The sequence below is a fragment of the Leucopleurus acutus genome (assembly GCF_964270905.1).
Source record: "Leucopleurus acutus genome assembly, chromosome: 6".
Classification (NCBI taxonomy): Eukaryota; Metazoa; Chordata; class Mammalia; order Artiodactyla; family Delphinidae; genus Leucopleurus; species Leucopleurus acutus.
The window spans coordinates 37,709,970-37,723,099 of NC_139149.1; the positions used below are offsets into that span (position 1 = coordinate 37,709,970).

Genomic DNA, 13,130 nt, shown 5'->3' on the forward strand with positions numbered 1-13,130 from the left:
TTTTTCGACACTTTAAAAAACATTTTCACCTGTTCATTTGGTTTTTAATCTTCACTAGGGCCAGATATTCTTTGTACTTATAGGAATGGAGCTGGGCCCAGACCATCAGAAATGATTAAACCCACACGGGAACCTGCAGACCCCAGGGTTTGAGTTAAACGACTATCCCAGTGACTGCCAAAGTTGGGGAGCTGATGTGAAAATTGAAGCAATTACCTAGATCACTCAGGCAGAAGGATTTCTGAGCCTTCTTTTCCTTGAACAATCCAGATAATTGCTTCAATTTACACTTCTCACTAGCAGTAGAGTCTGGGATAGAAACCGTTCTCCAGGACTGAGCTGAATAGAGAAGCAGAGTGTTCAGAAAATGATTCTGATCACTCCAGAGAGAAGGGGGGATGGGGTGGGATTCACATGCCTTGATTTCTGTTAGGCTCAAGCTAGTCAAAGGGAGACTGTTCATTGTTGCCTGAATGATCCAGATAATTCCTTACTTATTTTCTGTCCCATCTCAACATTGAATTTTTTGGGCCAAGCAGGTGTTGCTGGTGGAGGCGTCAGAAGAAACTGTGGCTGGGGAACTTGGAGGCCGTTTGAGGCTCTTACCCTGTGCTAGTGGGTGAATTCCTCAGTTCCTTAACTGCCCTCAAAGGACCTATACATTCCAGCTTCAAGAAGGCTTTGCTGGGTCAGGAAGGAGGGGAGTGGAGTAGGCGCTGTCCTGGAAGAGCATAGCACACCTCTTAACTTAACCATGAGCAAAAATCAGGGCAGCAGGGCTTGACCAATCCCTGAAGCAGATGATTCCTTTACGAGGGCACTCAGGGATTCATCGCTGCAACGGGAAATGCACACTTGTTGGATGAATGAGTGACGCATGAGCACATGAAAGACATTTATTGAGTTGCTACTTTGTGTCTGGCATTATGCCAGGCCTTGGAATAATTCATTTTATATTATTACATACTTTTCTTTCTTCTCATGCTTTCTTGGAAGGGGTGATTCCCTCAATCTCTTCACAGCCTCTCCCAGACCTTATTTCCAGGCATTTTGGCACATATTTCTCTCTCAATTCTCACTTATCCAGAAGAGATAATATTTTTAGCACCATTTCAACAGATGGTGTAAAAAAAAATCATTCAGAGAAGTTGAATATATTTTCTAAAGTCGCAGAACTTGCTAGCAGCAGAATGAATGAAAAATGCAGGTCCAGTGGTTAGGACTCCACACTTCCAATGCAGGGGACAGGGGTTCTTTCCCTGGTCAGGTAACTGAGATCCCACATGCTGCATGGTGCGGGCAAAAAATAAATAAATAAAATGGACTACAAAATTCTATTTGAAAATGCATGTCCTGAGCCCAGGGCTCCATCTACAATGCAAGATCATCATTTCCAGGTTCATGTATTCATTCATTTGTCCTTGCCATTATCATGATCATGATGGACGTGGCCTGATCATCCAGAAAATATTTTTATCAAGCACGTAAATGATACATGATCCCCACAGCATAGATGAGGGAGCAAGACATACACACAAGACATTTAACAGAAAGAAAAATACTGTGAAGAGGAAAGAGCTAGAGAACAGAACCAGACAACGCTGGGAATGTCACTGCAAGACAGCAAGTGCTCAAGTGCCGGATCAAGGGGACCGACGGCCTGAGACAGCAGAGAGCTCTGTGGGCTAGAGCTGTTCAGGAAGGTTTTCTAAAAATCAATTTCTTTTTCCTTCACTGTTAATATATTTTAAAAAACTGAGATATAATTGATATATAGCATTGTATTCATGTATATATATATTGTGAAATGATCACCACAGTAAGTTTAGTTAACATCCATCCCCATACATAGTTACAGTTTCTTTTTTCATGACGAGAACTTTTGAGATTTTCTCTTAGCAACTTTCAAATATGCAATGTGGTATTATTAACTATAGTCACCATGCTGTACATGACATGTCCAGGACTTATTTATCTTATAACTAGAAGTGTGTACCATTTGACGCCCCTCTCCCTCACCCCCTACTCTGGCAACCAGCAATCTGTTCTCTGTATCTACGAGTTCGGTTTGTTTTTCTTAGATTCCACATATAAGTGAGACCATGCGGTGTAATCTTTCTCTGGCTTGTTTCACTTAGCCGCTTGACATAATCTCTCATTAATTTCACTCTGGTCGCATAGGTTTTCTCGCTGTCCTGGGTATGTAAGCTTCATCTGACCTCCAGACTGTGTCTCTTGCTCTCTTGTTCCCTAGATATCTTCTGGTATCACTTAATACCCTTTCAGCTGCAGGTCACAGAAAGTTGACTTGAAGAACAGGCAGCTTTACTGGCTCAAGAAAGAAATCTAGAGAAGGGTGGGTTTTGGGTTGAGTCTCAGTGGCTCAGTCATGTGATCAAAGACCCAGGGGTTTTGGTCTCTTGGCTCTGTTGCCCACAGCTGGCTTCATCCTAAGCCTTGTTCTCCGTGCAGTCACAGGATGTGTCAGTAACAGTTGGTGTTGAATGTCATCCTTCAGCCGAGGAGGAAAAGGTTGGGAAATAGAATCTCTTTCCAAAAACTTGGCAAACTTTTATCTCCTTGGCTTCATCCTGCCCACCCCTGAGGATGGGATGATACTGTTTGTCTGAGACTAACCAAAGCCCATCTCCGGAGTTGGGGATGGTTCTCCACGGCATGTTCTGGCTTCACAGTAGGGAGTGGTGGGCTGGATGTCAAGGAATTAACCCCAATGACCCAATCACCTCCCTTTCCCTTTTTACTCCTGCCGCCCCCCGGGGAAATCTATTATTAATTTGTTTGTTTGTCCAGCTTTATTGCGATATAATTGACCTATAATGTTGTATAAGTCTAAGGTATATAAACTTGTTAATTTGATGCACTTATATTTTGCAAGATGATTATCACTATAGTGATAGCTAACACCTGCATCATGTCACATAATTACCATTTCTTTTTGGTGGTGAGAACATTTAAGATCTATTCTCTGAGCAACTTTCAAGTACTTGGTACAGTATCGTTAACTATAGTCACTGTGCTGTACATTACATCCCCAGGACTTATTTATCTTATAACTAGAAGTTTGTACCTTTGACCACCTTCATCCAGTCTCCACTCCCCCACCCCCTGCCTCTAGTAACCACAAATCTGATCTCTATATCTATGAGTTTGCTTTTTTTCAGATTCTACGTATAAGTGAGGTAATACGGTATCTGTCTTTTTCTGACTTATTTCACTTACCATAATGTCCTCAAGCTCCATCCATGTTGCTGCAGATGCAGGATTTCCTTCTTTATTATGGCTTAATAATACCCTATTGTATATATACCACATCTTCTTTATCCATTTGTCTGCAGATGGACACAATTTTTTCCCTGTCTTCGCTATTGTAAATAATGCTACAGTGAACACAAGGGTACAAATATCTTTTCAAGATAGGGATTTTGTTTCCTTTGGGTAAATATCCAGAAGTGGAGTTGCTAGATCATATGACAGTTCTGTTTTAAATTTTTTGAGGAAACTCCATGCTGATTTTTTTTTCTTTTTTTAATAGTGGCTGCACGAATTTACATCCCTACCAACAGTGCACAAACGTTTCTTTAAAAAACTGTGGTAAAATAGGGACTTCCCTGGCAGTCCAGTGGTTAAGACTCCGTGCTTCCGCTGCAGGGGGCATGGGTTCAATCCCTGTTGGGGAACTAAGATCCCACATGTGGCGCGGTCCAAAAAAACAGAAAACAAAAAACCCCCCAAAACAAATGGAGCTGAGTGCGCCAACCCGTGATGTCAGAAACATACCCCAAATATAGGAATCACTGTAAAAAAAATTGTGGTAAAATACACTACAACAACATAAAATTCATATTATATTTTATAGCATAAAATTTACTATTTAAACCATTATTTCAGGGTACAGTTCAGTGGTATTAAGTAAATTCACATTGTTGTGCCATCATCGCCACCATCTATCTCCATTTTTCATCTTCACAAACTAAAACTCCATACCTATTAAATAATAGCTCCCCATTCTCCCCTCCCCCAAGCCACTGGCAACTACCATTCTACTTTCTGTCTTTAGGAATTTGACTGCTCTAAGCACCTCATATAGATGGAATTGATACTGTATTTGTCCTCTTGTGATTCGCTTATCTCACTTAATGTCCCCAAGGTTCATACATGTTGTAGCTCGTGTCTAAATGTCCTTCCTTTTTAAAGCTGAATAATATTTCATTGTATGCATATACCACATTTTGTTTACGCATTCCCCATAGATGACTTGGACACTTGGGTTGCTTCCACGTTTCAGCTATTGAGAATAATGCTGCTATGAACATGGGTATACACATATGTGTTTGAGCCTCTGATTTCAATTGTTTGAGGTATATACCCAGAAATGGAATTGCTGGATCATATGGTAATCTATTTCTAACTTTTTGAGGGATGGCCATATTGTTTTCCATGGCAGCCACACCATTTTACATTCCAACCAACAGTGTACAATAGTTTCAATTTTTCCATATCTTCCTGAACACTTATTTTCTTTTTTTGATAAAATCCTTCCTAATGGGTATGAAGTGGTATCTCATTGTGATTTTTTAAAAATTAATTAATTTTATTATTTATTTATTTTTGTCAGTGTTGGGTTTTCGTTGCTGCGCGCGGGCTTTCTCTAGTTGCAGCGAGCGGGGGCTACTCTTCGTTGCGATGCACAGGCTTCTCATTGCGGTGGCTTGTCTCATTGCGGAGCACGGGCTCTAGGTGCGCGGGCTTCAGTAGTTGTAGTGCATGGGCTCAGTAGTTGTGGCTTGCGGGCTCTAGAGTGCAGGCTCAGTAGTTGTGGCGCACAGGCTTAGTTGCTCCGCGGCATGTGGGATCTTCCCGGACCAGGGCTCGAACCCGTGTCCCCTGCATTGGCAGGCGGATTCTCAACCATTGCGCCACCAGGGAAGTCCCCTCTCATTGTGATTTTGATTTTCATTTCCCTAATGATGAGTGATGTTGAGCATCTTTTCATGTGCTTATTGGCCATTTGTGCATCTTTTTCAAAGAAAGTTCTTTTCAGGTCCTTTGCCCATTTTTAAATCATATTTTAAAATATTGTTGATTTGTAGTTCTTTATATATTCTGGATATCAATCTCTTATCAGATATATGATTTGAAAATATGTTCTCCCATCCTGTGAGTTGCCTTTTCACTCTGTGGATAGTATTGTTTGATGCATAAAAGTTTATCATTTTGATATTGTTCAGTTTATCTACTTTCTCTTTTGTTGTCTGTGCTTTGGTGTTTCTTTTTAATTTTTTTAAATCCTACCTAGTCCGTCTCCTTGATTAAGCCTTCTCAGCACCACTGAGCATTGTACCTCAGTACTGACTTGTTTCTAAGTTGCCTGAGGGTGATGACTTATTTTGCAATTTCCCCTCAAGTGGGGGACCATAGTCCCCTTGAGTTCACTTAATAAACCTAAATGTATATAGTGGCAGCAAATGTCATTTGTTCAATCAGTAGTTGATGGATGGATAGGTGGATGAATAAATGAAGAGCGAACCCAGGGACATACAGTCAGTTCTCTCTTACCACCCCAGGTTATCCATGTTCTGACCTTTTCAGACAAACCAGTGTGTGTGAGCTTCTAGGCATCCTATGGTGGGCTCAGGGAAACTGGGGATTGGACTGCCCTCTCCAGTATATTGTGAAGTTGACAACTGAAGATTGTGGGTGTCTGAGCCAGAGAACTACTAAGGTGAAAATAGATGAACATGTAGCATTTGGGCCTTTTAAAACCTACTTTCGCTGTATCTGAGGACAGAAAATAAAATTGGTACTGCTCACAATAGCTGACAAAAGTTTATTTCAAAAAAAAAAAGTTTATTTCAGTAGGTGTGTCTTCTCAGCTAGGTGGAGAACCTCTATTCCCAGGTACACCTGCATTTAATCAACAGATGTGTTCCTAAAATTAACTGAGTAAATTACTTGTTTTACACTCATTTGTTCATAACTTCATCATCATCATCATATCTGACTTTCAAAGGTTTATATCATACATGTGACAGGCAGCATGCTAGGTGCTTTAAAAGTATTATTTCTTCTAATTCCCTCAAAAACTCTATGAGATGGTATCATTACTTCAATGATAGAGATGAGGAAACTGAGTCTTAAGGAAATTAAATACCTTGCCATGGGTCCTACATCTGTGCTGTTTATTATGTGCTAAATGCTAGAGACATAAAGATGAGGCAGATATCATTGCCCGTGGAATTGCAGTGACAGAGGTGGACACAGGAGATAATGAGACAACAAGGAGGACCACCTACTCTCTGTCAGTGTTTAGTGAGTCAGGGAAGGCTTCCTAAGGAAGGAGGGCTCACTTAGGGCTCCTTCCTAAGGAGGGAGGGCTGAGCTGAGTCTTAGAGGAAAAGATAGCGCTGGAAAGGGAGAGTGGACATCTAATTGTTCTGCCAGCCCTGCAGAACGCTCTTCTTCTGGGACTGATGTCCCTCTTCTTTCGTGTAGCTTCCGACCGTGAGATTCCTGCAGGATCTCACAACGTCCTTGACTCTGATCGAATTGTCTAGAGGTAGACACCAACCGAAGCCCAGGCCAATCACAGACTTGCCCTAGGGGTTTTCAAACCAAATCTCTGAACAAACATCTATCCTTATCTAATGGTAGAAATTGAAGAATGAATGCAGGGGCTGTTGGCAGCTGGGTTTCTTGACATGTTGAAGGGATGATCTAGAGGGACAGTAAGGCCAATAAAAAGAGAGAACAGGGACCAGTGGTAGAGAGAGAGCCTTGGTAGTCTGCCTGTTCCCTGGCTTGGTTTTTCATCATTCCTTTAATAAGCCAGATCAATCTGTCTTCTTCTTTTTTTCTGTTTGTTTATTTGTGCTTTTAATTCATCTTTATTGGAGTATAATTGCTTCACAATACTGTGTTAGTTTCTGTTGTACAACAAAATGAATCAGCCATATGCATACATATATCCCCACATGCCCTCCCTCTTGAGTCTCCCTCCCACCCTCCCTCCTTTAACTCAGTGGCTCCAGGTGGATTTCTATCACTTTCCACGCTAAGAGCCCTGATATACGTACTTACTAATAGACATGAATGCTTGACTCTGGGAGCGTAAACGCTTAAACAAAATACCAGAAGCAAGAAGAGCAAGAGGTGAATTTAAACGGAGGAAGCCGCAAGTAGTTTGGTGTTTGTCAGAGTGTAAACATCAAGACAAGAAGTGGCAAGAGATGAGGCTAATAAGTAGACAGAATCTGATCATGGGACCTGGATATATTTTGCAAAGTACTTTGGACTTGATCCTGTATACATTCTGTTCATTCTACGGGGTTATAAGTAGGCATTAGGCAGAGGTTCTGTAAACTGTACAATAATTAGTAGTAATTAAGAGGCTCTTAACGTGGGAGTCACAGACAGGCTTCAGCTGTCTCCAGTCCCTCTCAAATAGCATGAAAAATCTGTGGGTGTGTACAGGTTTATTTGTCTTTGTTTTTGTTATGGAAGAGGTTCCTAACTTTCATCAGATATTAAAGATGTCCCTGACCCAAAATATGTATGAACTGCTATGTACAGGCATTTTCAGGAGTTACTGACTTCAAATATTCATGCAAATCTCATTGCCCCCCTCCCTCCGATTTCCTCACGACGCTTAAAAACTGTTGAGCACAGAGAAAATGCTTCATAACTGGTTGGACACTGTCTTAAGAGGGGATTTTCCTTTGGGATCATGAAACGATGTAAAGAGATGATATAGACCTGGTTATTTATAGAGATTTTAACCGGGAATATTGGATGTGACATCCATCCTGTTATTGACTTGGGCAGCCAGCCAAGACCTGCAGGCTCTCGGAGGTGTCACCCGGGGCACCAGCGTTGTCTCTGAAAGCCAGCTCCAAGCATCCTTGTCCTTCCACCCGCAGGTGCAACGACTACAAGTCCCAGGACGCTTCGCTCGTGGAGCCTGGCCGAGGGCGGGGCGGATCTCCGCAGTGACGTCACCGTCCCGGGGCGGACCGAGGGAGGGCGGGGCGAAGGGGCGGGGCGGGGAGGCGCCGGAGCGCGCTGGTGCTGATGCAGGATGGCTGAGCTCGCAGGAGCCCGGGAGGTCTGAGCCGGGAGAGGCTTGCTCCCTGCGCGTCGCCTCGTCCGCCCGCCGCGTGGTCCTGGGCAGGTGGTCCCGGGACGCAGCGCAGGGCCAGGGCAGGGCCAGGGAAGGCAGGTGTGCAGCTGGACGGGCCAAAGGTTGATAGACTGCCCACCTACCAGGTCTCGGAGCGGCCAGAGCTGCCCAGCCCGCCGAGTTCGCGATGACCTGCTGAGAAGCTTCGTCGGAGGCTGCGGGAGGCGGCCTCGTTGCGGGCGGTGCGGTTCTCGACCACCTCCCTAGTTGTGCGGAACCCCGTACCCCCGCCCATCCCCGCGCCCCTTCCCTCTGCCGCCGGCAGAGATGGCGGATCCAGCCGAATGCAGCATCAAAGTGATGTGCCGGTTCCGGCCACTCAACGAAGCTGAGATCCTCCGCGGGGACAAATTCATCCCCAAATTTAAAGGCGATGAGACCGTGGTGATCGGGGTAAGTGGCTGGGAAGTCTGGCCTCCCCTGCTGCTTCGCGCCGCAGCCCTGACGCCCCAGATCAGGCAGAGATGCTCGGGCTACCCCTTCGGATATCCCCTCGGGGCTGCCCTCTAGGGTGGACTTGACGAGAAATCCCCTCCCCCCCCGTAGTTCCCCCCTGGGCCGGTGGAGGGTCGACTGGGGACCATGGGGCGGGCCCCAGGCGGCGGGGGTCGGGGTGGGGGGCGAGGAAGTGTTCGGCGCCGCCATTGTTATTGGGGTGCGGGCCCGAGTGGGCCCATTGTTCCCCGCCCTGGCCACACCGCGTGGGTAGTGTGTTCAGGTTACCCTCAAGCCCACGTGTAACCCACAAATGATTCCAGGCATTGGTTCAATTTATCGAACACTTTGCCTCTTCTCACGAGCTTGGTGAAAGAAACAAGGTACTGGAAAAATCCTAGCCTCGGCGCGGAGCTCCCACAGCTGTGCAGAATTGGCTCCCCGCGGCGTTCCTCCTTGCTCTGCACGCGGAAGGCGGGGGATGGGGGAACACTGGTGGCCTTGGTGTCTCCTGCTTCCTCTCAACCCAGGCTGCCCTGGCTTGGGCCTCGGTTCTGACCCTTCCGCAATAGGGCGACCCCCACCTGGTGTCCGCAGATCCTCGGGTGTGCTTCACGCTGGGTGGAGAGGAGGCTGTGCGCCCACGTCTGTGGGGCTGGGGGTCCGGAGCGCAACCAAATAGCCTCTGTGCCCAAAGAAGTTACTTTGTGTGGCTGGGGTCCCCTCCCTCTTGGTCTCCCTTCCCACGTTACCCCTCCCCCCTTCCCTCACCTCCGCAGACTTGGCTCTTTCTGCAGCGGGGCTGCTGGTGGGGGGGGAGGGAATACCATTGGGTTTTAGTTCTTAAAGGAATATGTCAAATGAAATAAGCCAGCCTCCCCCAGCTCCACCGCCCTTCCCCCTCCGCTGTCCCCAGCGTGTGTAGCTGATGGTGCCCTCTTTGTATGCGAGTCGCGTGGGGAGGGACCGAGTTAATGGGAGCCTCCCGATCCCTGCTGACACGTTCCTGGCAGCCTGCTCGAGGCTGCTGATGCAGCCTTCCCGGCCTCAGCATTGATTAAGTGATGTCATCCCGTTTACTGAGCATGCTCCGACTAACCCCCTCCCTCCTATTTCACCCAGTGGCTGGTGTATTTAGGTCAAGTGATTGACAAGTGACAATTTACTTAGGGTCTCTGCCCGAGTCAGCCCGGCCTTTCTTAGGCACCAGAGGCCGACATTTGCCGGCCCAAGCAGTCCCAGCATCTTCGCCAAGGTTGTGCCGCAGTCCCTGGTTAGGGACCTGAGCACTGGCAGATGCTGGCTGAACCGGAAGACAGGCGCTCTCCGCGCGAGGGGAACAGAGGCAAGGCTCTGGCCTCAGGGCTTCATCTTGTACCTCCCTTAGGAAGGCAGCTCCTCTCGACGCCCTCTTCTCTCCTCCCAGTTTTCACAGCCATCAGAAAACCATGACCTCCAAATGCTATGGGGATGGTAGTTCACCCTGAGAGCTGACCTAAGAGGGCAGGAAAGAGGGGTTTTTCTGTCTGCTTAGTGTTAAATTGAAGAAAAGATGTATGCTACAATTATTGATGAGGAAGATTCTATACTTAATGGCAGACATGGGATAGTGACATATCTATGGCCGGTACATGGGGCAGATGGGGCAGAGGTGTTGGCATACACCTCTAAGCTAGGGTCAGCCTATAGTCTGACTTGCTGTTTCCTGAGCCACACTATGGTTTAGATAGAGTGGGAGTTACTGGGGACATCTAGTCCCTGCCCCTTTTCTTGTAACAATATTTTAACAAGTAATTGTGCAGCCCTAGAACATGGTCTGATGACCCTAGTTTTTCAGAGGTTTTAAAGAAAAGCTGAAGTTGTTTCTTCCCCCTTTCCTCCTTCTTCTCCTTTTCCTTCTTCCTCTTCCTCCTCTTCCTCCATCTTCTAAGGGTGATATACCAGGACTAATGGAGTGGAGTAATAATAAATCATCCCTTTGATCTGTGTACAAGGCAGAGATCCTTAATCTTACAGTTATTCTTCTTTCATTTTGACACTACTATGAGTATATATTTAATTCCCATCTACATATTCATGTTATTGAGTGAATAAAGTAAAAACAAAGTCACCATATAAAAGAAGTATATTAAACAAAAGATTGTAGATGTGAATACACATGTAGCTCTTCAACTGAAAATTAACATTTATGATCATCTTACTATAATCCTTTCTTAAAAAATTTTTATTTATTTATTTATCTTTGGCTGTATTGGGTCTTCGTTGCTGCACACAGGCCTTCTCTGGTTGTGGCGAGCGGGGGCTACTCTTCGTTGCGGTGCTCAGGCTTCTCATTGCGGTGGCTTCTCTTGTTGTGGAGCACGGGCTCTAGGTGCGCGGGCTTCAGTAGTTGTGGCGCACAGGCTTAGTTGCTCCACGGCATGTGGGATCTTCCCAGACCAGGGTTCGAACCCGTGTTCCCTGCATTGGCAGGCCGATGCTTAACCACTGTGCCACCAGGGAAGTCCCTTACTATAATCCTTTAGTACAACAGAGAGTTTTCAGTTTTCTTTAAGGTAAATTTTTCTTTGAAATAAAGCATTCATATAGAAAAGTGTTTTCATAAGTGTACAGCTTGATGATTTTTTTTTTATAAACACTCCCTTGTAACCACCTCTTAGACTAAGAAACAGACATTTTCAGGACTGCAGAATTCTCCCTAGCATCCCTCCCAGTCACTGACTCCCTCTGCCTCAGGGTAACTACTATTCTGACTTCTAATGCCATAGATTAGTTTAGTTTAGCTTTTTTTTAAGCTTTATCTACATAAAACTATACAGTATGTTCACTTCTGTGTGTGAGTTCTTGCGCTCAACATTACTCTTGTCAGATTCATCCATGTTGTGGTGCGTAGCTGCAGTTTGTTCATCCTCATTGTTCTGTAGTATCTCATGAATATACCACAATTTAGTTATCTAGTAACTGGTAGTAACTGTTTAGATGGTTTCCACTTTGGGGCTCTTATGGATGGAGCTGCTATGAACATGGTTTTGCACATCTTTCAGTGAGTGTGGTACAGAACAGAAGACTGCCAGATGCTGAAGGGTGCTGGGACTTCTGTTGGCATGGGCTAGGACCCTTCCCATTCCTAATTAATAATGTGTAACTAAAGGAAGTGACAGTTCTGGCAGCCTGTATCTGACTTTGTACACCAAATAGAATGGCTCCCCAAGTCAATTCAGTAGGAACCATCCCACATGGCTCAGTTGCAGGTGGAAACTGCCTTAGGTGGGCATTCCCTTCCTTGCTCGCAGGGACAGAGATTGTGGGGATGACCAAAGAAGCCCAGAGCCATCCAGAAATGTCACCTTCACTCCCAAGAGAGATGAGTGAAGAATGAATTTCTGTGCAGTTATCTGTGAGTCCAAATTCAGAATCCCAGACATTGTATTTGTTTTTGAAACTGGGGTGATTTTATTTCGTTTAATGTCTTGTTCATTTCTTATGGAGATGTATGTTAGCGGGAGATTTTGCAGGTGGAGTTCCTAGATTTTTCTTTTTTAAGCAATGTCCTGTCTTGGAGGGATTATCTCTACCATTCTCGCTCCACCCCGCCCTCCACCCCCCCCCATTCCTGTGCAGAGCTTTCTTTCCCTGAGTGCTCCAGCCACAGTCTCTTCCCACTATGAACTCTTGTAGCATTTATTCTGTATATGATCTCCTGATTTTTTGGCCTTAGATTATTATTAATTTTGATCATATGTTTAATGACATTGTAAGGCATGTGTAGAGACAAGGCCCATCCGTGTTTTGCTTCTGTGTACTTCCCAGGGCCTTGCCCATAGAAGGCACTTAATAAATATTTATTGATCTCTTTGCTGAGTCTAGAAATCTTAACTCTGATGTGTTTAACTGATTTCATGGACTTTTAATTGACTGTAGGCTGTCGGGGGTAGTTAAAAAAGAAGTTTAAAGAGATGTGCCATTCATTTGAGCAGGACTGGTAAGAGAGCATATAATACACTTAAATGTTAGAAGAAAATTGGGAAAGAAATGTATCCAGCTTTGTTAAAAATTAGGAGCACTAATGATACTCGTGGTGAGCTAGAAGTGGAGGGCGGGGCTCGGGACTCCATAATTCTTCAGAGAAAAATATTGGATTTACAGCATTTCTCAGAATACTCCTCCATTAGCTGCTAAAATGCCGCGTGAGTCATCCATTACTTTGAGCTCTGCCTATTGGTTTTGATGCGTCTGTATTGTTGGAACTCTGTTTTAGAGAGTTCTCAGTGAGGTTCTTTGAAATGGACTTATACCCTTCAGTTTTGGGCTTTCCTCTTGTTTGCAATCCTGGGAAAGCAGGTGTTGTTAACCATGGGTGCTTTCCCTGGGACAGTGTAAGTTCTGACTTGTTGGAAAGCCAAAGCAAAATATTATCTATAAACCCTGAGCTGGCCTTCGGGTGGAAAGTGGCCTCAGGCTGTAGGAGCTTAGATTAGTTCTGGGCAGTGGATGGGCA

General features: G+C 45.1%; 1 protein-coding gene across 1 annotated transcript in view; it reads left to right on the forward strand.

The window, feature by feature from the left end:
• Positions 1-8,464: 8,464 nt before the first annotated feature.
• The window catches only part of KIF5C (kinesin family member 5C), a gene marked incomplete at both ends in the record, with an annotated part of 148,726 nt that continues 144,060 nt past the window's right edge, over positions 8,465-13,130 (forward strand). The window contains one exon of the mRNA XM_082840740.1: positions 8,465-8,590. Within this exon, the coding sequence (XP_082696866.1) occupies positions 8,465-8,590 (126 nt within the window). The remainder of the gene's footprint in view (positions 8,591-13,130) is intronic.